The sequence below is a fragment of the Ornithorhynchus anatinus genome, chromosome 4, assembly GCF_004115215.2.
Source record: "Ornithorhynchus anatinus isolate Pmale09 chromosome 4, mOrnAna1.pri.v4, whole genome shotgun sequence".
NCBI lineage: Eukaryota > Metazoa > Chordata > Mammalia > Monotremata > Ornithorhynchidae > Ornithorhynchus > Ornithorhynchus anatinus.
Window position 1 is genome coordinate 97,558,159 of NC_041731.1, and position 8,771 is coordinate 97,566,929.

General features: G+C 53.0%; 1 protein-coding gene across 1 annotated transcript; it reads left to right on the top strand.

Annotated features, from left to right (window-relative positions):
- Positions 1-1,083: 1,083 nt before the first annotated feature.
- Positions 1,084-7,657, top strand: BARHL2 (BarH like homeobox 2). Its single transcript, XM_001507422.4, has 3 exons — positions 1,084-1,777; positions 3,529-3,754; positions 6,307-7,657. The coding sequence occupies exons 1-3, from the start codon at positions 1,159-1,161 to the stop codon at positions 6,617-6,619; spliced, it is 1,158 nt and encodes a 385-aa protein (XP_001507472.2). The 5' UTR covers positions 1,084-1,158; the 3' UTR covers positions 6,620-7,657.
- Positions 7,658-8,771: the final 1,114 nt, after the last annotated feature.

The following is an 8,771-nucleotide window of genomic DNA, read 5'->3' on the forward strand; positions in this document are numbered from 1 at the left end:
GAGTCTCTCCTCTCCTTCACGCCCTTTTCAGATGCGGATTTCAAGGACCGGACTAAGATCTCACTGCAAGGAACACATCCAGACCCCTCATCGTGCCCTCCCTCAATCTGATTTTTATACACTCCCCCCCAACCTTAAGAAGCATCATCATTCTTCCCACCTTCCCTCCTTCCTTTCTCTTCCCCTCCTTCCTTCTTTCTTCGTTTCCTTCTTTCCCTCTTCTTCGTCCTCCTCCCCCATCGGCCCTCTCTCTCTCTGTGTCCCCCCCCCCCCCGCCTTTATTATAGGGATTACAATTAGAATAGGTATTTGGCTCCGGGTTGCAGGAAAATGGGGCTTGAGGATTCTAAAAAGAGCAGCAAGGGAGTGTAGCTTCTGAACTGACAAGAGTCCGCCAGCTCCTTAGTCATTGGCTCCCGGTAGGTGAGCGTCTGTCTCTCCGGTGGAAGCCACCAATGGGGGCGGCGGGACAGCCGCTCTGTCGCAATAAAGGGTGTGAGAATAAAACGAGGAGGGGGTGGGATGGGGCGGGGGGGGGGGAAGGGGCTGCGATGGTCGTGACGTAACGAGAGGGAGGCTTTGGAACCCAAGAGGAGCCGGATTACAAGGGAAGAAGCCAGGCAGTGGCCGGAGTTCTCCCCGCTCTGCGTCTCCTCCTCTTCCTCCTCCTCTTGCTGCAGCAGCTGCACCGCCAACTTTCCAAGAAAGTTCAATAACTCGGCACCGGGGAGGCGGAGAGCCGCAGAGCATCCATCAGCGGTCCAGCCTCCGTCGCCGGTCAACTGGATGGTCCTTCCCTTCTCTCTCCGCCGGGTCAGCTCCTCTCCCATCCTTCTTTAGCCCTCGACGCCCAACAACACGTGCGATTATTCTTGAACCGGCCTCTTCCTTATTGCTTCGATAACTTCCCCCTCTTCCCTCCCCCACCCCCAATTCCTTTCCCCTCTCTTTGAAAAAGAAAGTTGTGTCGAAAGTTGTTTCTCCCGGTCGCCCCGATTTTCGGGAAGACCCCCCCCTCCCCTCCCCGACGGAGTCTCTTCTTAATGCTCTCCTGGTAATTTATTTGTTTCTTCGGTCGGGGGAGGGGGCGGGAGGGGGGGTCTGCTCCATCACGTCGACCCGCTGACCAGCGGATTGGGTCGAAACTCATGTAGAACCATGACCGCGATGGAAGGGGCGACCGGGTCGAGTTTTGGAATAGACACGATTTTATCTAGCGCCAGTTCAGGCAGCCCCGGCGTGATGAGCGGAGACTTTCGTCCTCACGGCGATGTCAGGACAGCGGATTTTCGCAACCAGGCCACCCCGTCCCCTTGTTCGGAGATCGATACAGTAGGGACGGCGCCTTCTTCTCCCATCTCCGTCACCCTGGAGCATCCCGAGCCGCATCTGGTCCAGGACGGCCTCCAGACGCATCACCTCGTCCATCACAGCCAGCAGCAGTCCCCGCCACAAAGTTTGCTGCAGTCTCCCCAGCAGACGCCGCCGCAACAGCCCAAGCAACAGCAGCAGCAGCAGCAGCAGCAACAGCAGCTTGGATCGGCCGCCTCGGCTCCCAGGACTTCCACCTCTTCTTTTTTAATTAAAGACATTTTGGGCGACAGCAAACCGCTGGCGGCCTGCGCGCCTTACAGTACCAGCGTCTCCTCTCCCCATCACACCCCCAAACAAGAAGGGAACGCAGCCAGCGAGAGCTTTAGGCCCAAACTAGAGCAGGAGGACGGCAAAACCAAACTCGACAAGCGCGACGACACGCAAAACGATCTCAAATGCCACGGTGAGTCCCGATCTGCTTGGGCTACCGCTCCCCGTCTCCCTTTCCTCTCCCGACTAGCCAAATCTCCAGGTCCCGCCGGGCCGGAGGTCAACAGGGGCCTGCGCTTGCCCCCGGGATTTCTCCCCCTTTGGGATCTGCCCCGGTGCCCTTCACCCCTCCAGCTCTTACTCCTTTCCTCCCTTTTCCACTCTCCCCCATTCTTTTGTGTTTTCACGCGTGCTTTATCACATCTGCAAAGTAAGTCAAACGCCTTTCTGGGCGTGAAAAGGGGAGAGCAATTGTCTTGTAGCCGAGCCATCTAAGGAAGAAAAATAAAAATTAGATTGAATGCGTGTGTATGGCAGGCGGCAGGTCTCCAGGAATGTGTTTGCAACCCAGAGTGTATTTTTAATGCAAATGCTTTTCATCCTCCCGCATGTTTTCGAAACTCCAATCTTCCGGGACTTGGAGACCCTTAATCAATAAAGCGTTCATTTCCAAGTTGATTCATCGGACTGCGAGAATGTTGACTACCCCGAAATGAATAAAGGAGGAGTGGGTCCCCTTTAAAAAATTTTTGCCTTTACAGGATAAAACTGCTAACCCCCTTTGCAGCGCAAAATAAGGTTTCTGCCTCTCAAATGTGATTTTTCAGGATTTGGAAGGGGCCCGTTACTCTAAAATGCAGAGCGTCTAATATTCACAGAGGGCTTGTAAAAACAAAAGGTTATCACCGAAAGGCAGATTTTTTTTTTCCTCTAAGAAGCCCTTACAGAATAATCGCCATTTCCTGCGAGTGGCTTTGCCAAGAGAAATGGCTTCAACCGTTCCGGCAGAGGAAACCTTTTTTCTTATTATTTCAATAATTATTTTTACATTTCCCTTTCACCTCTTTGGAACGATGCGCCATGGCTAACCGGGAGACGGGGATGTTTGCTATTTTAGCATTAGCATAATAGTGCCCAAAACAGATGTACAGTCTAGTCTGGCGATTTTTTTGTGCACCAACCTCCCCAGTGGGTCAATTAGAGAGATTATTGTTCTTCCTGCAGGGAAGATCAAGGAGCGCTGCAAAAACTGGTACAAACAGAGATGGATTGACATATCGATTTCCTAGCATTTCAGGGGAAAAAAAGAAAAAAAAAGAAAAGAAAGAAAAAGAAAAACAAAGTTGACAAATAGAATCCGGAAATCTTAGCGCTGTCACCTGGAAGTGTTTAGCAATTTTGAACTCTACTTTGAGTCGAGGTGCCCCATTCTTTCTGAGGCCCTAAAATATTTGATGCGAGTGAAGTCTCACTCGATCACTTCTCAAATGCCCTGAAAGCAGACGACACCGAACCGAAACTAAATCTTCCCTCCTCGAAAAAATGCCACCCAGTCCCAACTCAGAAAGAGTGCCAAACAAAGGACTTTTTTTTAACCAAGGAAAATATGAATACTTGCAAACAGAGGCATCACTCCTTGTTTTCAGAGCAAACTCCGCAACTCCCGTCCAATTCTTCTTTCTTTCTTTTAGCTTGTACGGGCACCAACCAAGTTAATCTCTCTTGGGGCGTCTTGGTCCCAGCTTTGGGCCGAAAGGACACAGATTTCCAGTCCGGGAGGGTTGTGGATGCAGCGTGTATGTGTGTGTCTGTGTGTCTGTGTGTGCGCATACGTGTTTTCATGTATGTGTGTCTAAAGGAAGGAGAGAAAAAGAGGGAAAGAGAAAAAGTTTTTTCTCCCTTTAGTGCTAAACTGCGGCTGTGAATGTTTTTTTTTCTTTCTAGGAACAAAGGAGGAAGGCGATCGGGAGATTACAAGTAGCAGGGAGAGTCCTCCCGTGCGGGCCAAGAAGCCTCGGAAGGCGAGGACGGCCTTCTCGGACCATCAGCTCAACCAGCTAGAGAGGAGCTTCGAGCGTCAGAAGTACCTAAGCGTTCAGGACCGCATGGATCTAGCGGCCGCGCTCAACCTCACGGACACCCAGGTCAAGACCTGGTACCAGAATCGGAGGTAATAATAATAATAACGGTATTTGTTAAGCGCTTACTATGTGCCAAGCACTGTTTTAAGCGCTGAAGGGAGGCCGGGCTTGGGAGAGGGCGTGGGAGCGGGCCAGGGTTTTCCCACTCACGTTGGAGCCCGAATGTCACCCCTTGTCCCACCTCAAAACTCGGCTCCGAACCCCCCCTTGAGGGTCTAAGGAGTTTCTGGAGAGTGGGAGAGTTTAGAATAACCTCTGGAGGCGGCTATGCCCGGCCTCTGACATCCTCTGGTCCGGTTTCAAGAGGCAAGCTGTGGGAAGCGAGTTTACGAAGCGCAAATCCCCGCTCTGCCTAAGCAGGAAAAAATCTCTACAGCGGAGAATAAACTCACTTTTTTATGGTCTTTGTTCAGCGTTTACTACGTGCCGGGCACTGTATGAAGCGCTGGAGTAGACACAAATGAATCATGATGGACAGTCCCTGTCCCACATAGGGCTCGCAGTCTCAATTCCCATTTTACAGAGGAGGTAACTGAGTCCCAGGGAAGTGAAGTGACTTGCCCAAGGTCACAAAACAGAGACGCAGCGGATGCAGGATTAGAACTCAGGTCTTTCTAACTCCCAGGCCCACGCTCCATCCTCTAGGCCACGCTGCTCCTCTACCCACTTCCTATGTCGAGTAGTTTTGTTTCGATGTTCACTGGACCGTGTGGATCTGCATGTCCACACAAAGCGGGGCCCAAGTAGCCACTTTAAAAATGGGGTCTCATCAGTGGCCCGAGCGAGGTGGAAGACGCAGGCCGTAAGTGTAAAACAAAAAGGCCTTCGGGTCTCCATCTCCATCTTCTGGACGCCGCCGACCGCCTTCCTCTCCCAACTCCGGGATCCGCCGGAGTTAAGGAGAGGGTCGGGAGCTCTATCTTCTCGAGGGGGACCCAGGCGTCCGGGCCGCCGGACCCTCCGTGGTTCTGGCCCAGAGAGGGAGGGAGACGAGGATTAGAGTAGCCAGGCGACCTCGCCAGATGCCCAGCGGGAGCTACCCACCCTTCTCCCACCTCTCCAGCCTTGCCGGCTATTATTTAGATGGGTGTCGACTGGAATTCTCAGGGTATTCCCACGTCCCGGCCTTCAGAGTGGGTAAGGGGGATGGGAAGGACGGGGGGCCCCGGCAGCAGGCTGGTAGCGCAGCCCTGCGGAGCAGGTGTGTGTCTGGAGTCGTGATGGGTGGTTGGAGATGGGCCCGGCCTGGCTTCGGAGTCCGGGAGCCGGCTGTCCCTCCCTGCCCCTACCCTCTCCTTCCCGGCCTCCACGTCTTCGATTTTCATCTCCATCTCTGAGTGTCCCTCTGCGGGTCTCTCCGCCCCCGGCCCTGCCTTTCTCTTCCCGGAGAGTCTCTCTGCGTCTCTGTGGCTGGGAGACTCGGTGGTTGGTCTTCTAATCGTCTCGGAGGGCGGCTGCAAAACCGTGTCCAGTGGTCGCGATGCCATAATTTTCTGTCTCATTACATACGGTTTCAGCCACCCTAATTCTGTCGGAAAACATTAGTGTCATCTGTAGCCAATCTAAACAGGCCGCCATGTTTATTAATTTGGCTGGAATTGTGTGTATGGACCCACCGTCTCAGCACGCCCAAGGCATCCGCTTTTTTTTTTTTCCTAATTGAGAGGGAGGAGAGAGAGCGAGATCATTTTTTTTTCCAGGGGACGATGGGGTTGGAGATGGAGGGGGAGTGGAGGGAGGTTAGCCTGGAAAATCTATTTTTTCTGAATATTTCCGGACATGAGGAATGTCCCGAGGAATCCCCTTTGGAAAACGCGCATTCTCCTTCCTCCCCCACCTGCTCCTGAGTCCGCTGTCCATCCCGGAGGGCCGCCGGGGGGCGGTGGGAAATGTGGGGGGAATCCGAGCTCCTGGAACTTCTTTGTTTGCTGCCTTTTTTTTTTTTTTGCTGTCCCTCTCTCTAACTCGGACAGACAGCCATGGACTTGCTGTCGTCTGGTCTGGGTGGGAGCTCAGGGGGTCTGGGAGGGAGCTCAGGGCTGGCCTAGGTGGCAAAAGGGGAGGAGAATTCATTCAACAGTATTTACTGAGCGTTTACTCTGTGCAGAGCACTGTACTAAGCGCTTGGAATATACAATTCGGCAATAGATAGAGACAATCCCTGCCCAATGACGGGCTCACCATCTATCAGAGGATCTCCCTGTCCTCAGCTAAAACCAAGGAAACTTGACCGGGAAGCTTCCAGGAAGGAAAAGACCAAGCATCCAGGGAGAGCTCCCAGAGGATCAGGGGGAAGAACGAGAAACTTTCTGGGATTCCCGCTCCCGGGAACGATAGCCCGTGAGCTTTCCCCACGACTAACTGGAATACTAACTTCCAGTTAGTCCCTCCTGGGGCAGAGCCCGGCGTGGGACTGTTGCCCTGTCCCGGCCTGGGCATTGGAAGGGAGAGGAGGGAGCGCAGGAGGAAGAGGAGGAGGGGGAAAAGGGGACTAGGAGTGTGTGTTTGTGTGTTTTGTGTGTGCGTGTGGTGTGTGTGCGTGGGCGCGCACGTGTATGCGTGCGTTTTCGGTCTCTTGCAGGACGAAGTGGAAGCGGCAGACGGCGGTGGGTCTGGAACTGCTGGCCGAAGCCGGCAACTATTCCGCCTTGCAGAGGATGTTCCCTTCGCCCTATTTCTACCACCCGAGTCTGCTGGGCAGCATGGACAGCACCACGGCGGCGGCGGCGGCGGCTGCCATGTACAGCAGCATGTACCGGACTCCCCCGGCGCCTCACCCCCAGCTCCAGAGGCCCTTGGTGCCCCGGGTCCTCATCCACGGGCTGGGGCCCGGAGGGCAGCCGCCTCTCAATCCTTTGGCCAACCCTCTCCCGGGCACCCCGCATCCCCGGTGAAGAGCGTAGCGCTGCCCCTGCGCCTCCCCCCGCCCCCCAATTCCCTTGCCCCCCTCCACCATCGCTCGCTCATCCACCTCCCTTCCATGAGCCAACCGACCATCCAACAAACCCATCCATCCACCCAGATGCCAACCTATCGACCAACCCATTCACTCACCCAGATGCCAACCGACCAACCGATCGACCAAGCGACCCCTCCGCTCACCCGGACGCCAACCGACCAACCGATGGAGCAACCAACCCATCCACTCACCCAGACGCCAACCGATCGACCAACTGACAGATTCATCCACTCACCCAGCCGATAACTAACCAACCAGCCCATCCACCCACCCACCAAACCAATCAGCAGACCCAGCGAGGAGAAAGAACGGAAAGAAGAGAAAGAGGAGGGAGAGAAGAAGGAGAAAAAGGAGGAGAGGAAGAAGCTAACAAGTGGGGAAAAGAGAGCAGTGACGCCCCCTTCCCACTCCTTCCCCAGCCTCGAGGCGGGGGCTGGAAAAGTTTCCCTCTGAGCAGTGTGACTCTTGAAACACGGACCCACACGGGGTGTGAGTACTAGTAAGTGACAATAACAATAGCCACAGCGACGACAAACGAAAGAAAACAAAAAAAAAAAAAACAAAACCTCAAGTTCTTGTTAAAATGATTTAGGGACAGCAGAAGGGAGGGAGGGGGAGGGAGGGAGAGTGAGTCAGAGAGAAGAGAACAGTGAGTGAAGGACAGAGGCGGAGACAGACAGACCAGAAACTCTGAGAGGCAGAGGGCTATTCACAGAAGGACTTCGCCCCTGCTCCAGAGAAAAGACGAGGGTGACCCAGAACTTTGCACTGATTTCTCATGACCTTTTTTCTTTTGGAAAAGTGGCATGCTCCATAATATTAAAAATGTACATTTGAAAGACTGAGTGATAAGTGATATATCATATTTATTATATGTTGTCCAAAAAAGATTCACTTATATACGTTAGTAAATACATGATTTTTTCCTTTTCATGTCTTTTTGATTCAGTAAAATAAATGCTTAGATGAAAAATATAGATTTTTTGTGATTGAAAATTTAAAAGAATAAAGTTTATCTTTTTTTAACAAGTGTTGAAATCCAAGGGAGCTAATTTTACTAAAGCAAAATCGATGCCAATAAAAAGCGAGATTTGGTTTAAAAACACCGTAATTTTAGTTTCTTGCTAATTCCGTAGATAATTTTGCTTTCCTTCTATAAAGGCAAATGATTTCCACGTTGTCCCCCCCCCCCCCAGCCTTTCTTTGAGAGATTTCAACATTCTTTTCTTTCTTAAAGTGATTGGTTTAAAAGCGAGACCCAGGGGGAGGATCTCTATGTCCCTATTCCTTATTGTTGTGGTAAGTGTGATTTCAACTTTCCCTTCTCTCCCTCCCTTGCCCACCGTTCCTGCTGAAATCGGTCCCTTCGATGAGATTGGCATTTCAGCTGGTTGCGTGGCTCTTGCTGCTGCTGGTGGTAGTGCGGGCGTGCCAGTGGGTTTGTGTGTTGGGGTGTCCGCGTGTGTCCTTTCTTTTTCTTTTTAACTGCTTTCTCCTTTTCTACATCTGCAAGGATCTGTAAGTTTGTGTGGCCCCGGCTCCTGGGAATCAAGAATTCGTTGGGCCGGGCCCGGCCTCGCAGCTGTTTGGAGCAGCGAGGACAGACAGCGAGCGGGAAGGCTCTCAGTGTGAGCAATTAGGGAACGAAGCCAAAGACCTGGGGGATGGGGAGAGAGCCTCACAACAAAACCCCGGCGAGATCTTTGATTTCTCGTCCTCCCGGGAGGACGCCTATACATCCTCTTACTCTCGATTTCCCAGTTTTCAGGGTGTGTGTGTGTTTGCCTGTGTTAGGTTGACACCTCCCCCGCCCCCGGCGGCGATGGACAGGGGAATAGAGCTGAAGGTCAATGTCGACGATGTGCGGTGACCTATCATCCTCTCTCCCGACGGGGCGGGTTGGGGAGGAAGAGAAAGAGAATTAGTCTACAGCGGCCTAGCTTCTCAGTCTCAGCATCCGCGACTCGGAACGGCTGAACATCCGAAGCCTGTCAGGGTTTGGGCGCAGGAGACAGAGACCCGAGAGAGGGGCGCTCAGTCCAGCCTTCCTTCCGCACGGCGCCACACCTTCTTCCCTCCCCTCTTTC

Bases quoted from the DNA above. Each gene is read 5' to 3' on its own strand.
- BARHL2 (XM_001507422.4), top strand. From the start codon at position 1,159: ATGACCGCGATGGAAGGGGCGACCGGGTCGAGTTTTGGAATAGACACG. The intron at 1,778-3,528 runs GTGAGTCCCGAT...TTTTCTTTCTAG, and splicing joins AAACGATCTCAAATGCCACG to GAACAAAGGAGGAAGGCGAT. The intron at 3,755-6,306 runs GTAATAATAATA...GGTCTCTTGCAG, and splicing joins ACCTGGTACCAGAATCGGAG to GACGAAGTGGAAGCGGCAGA.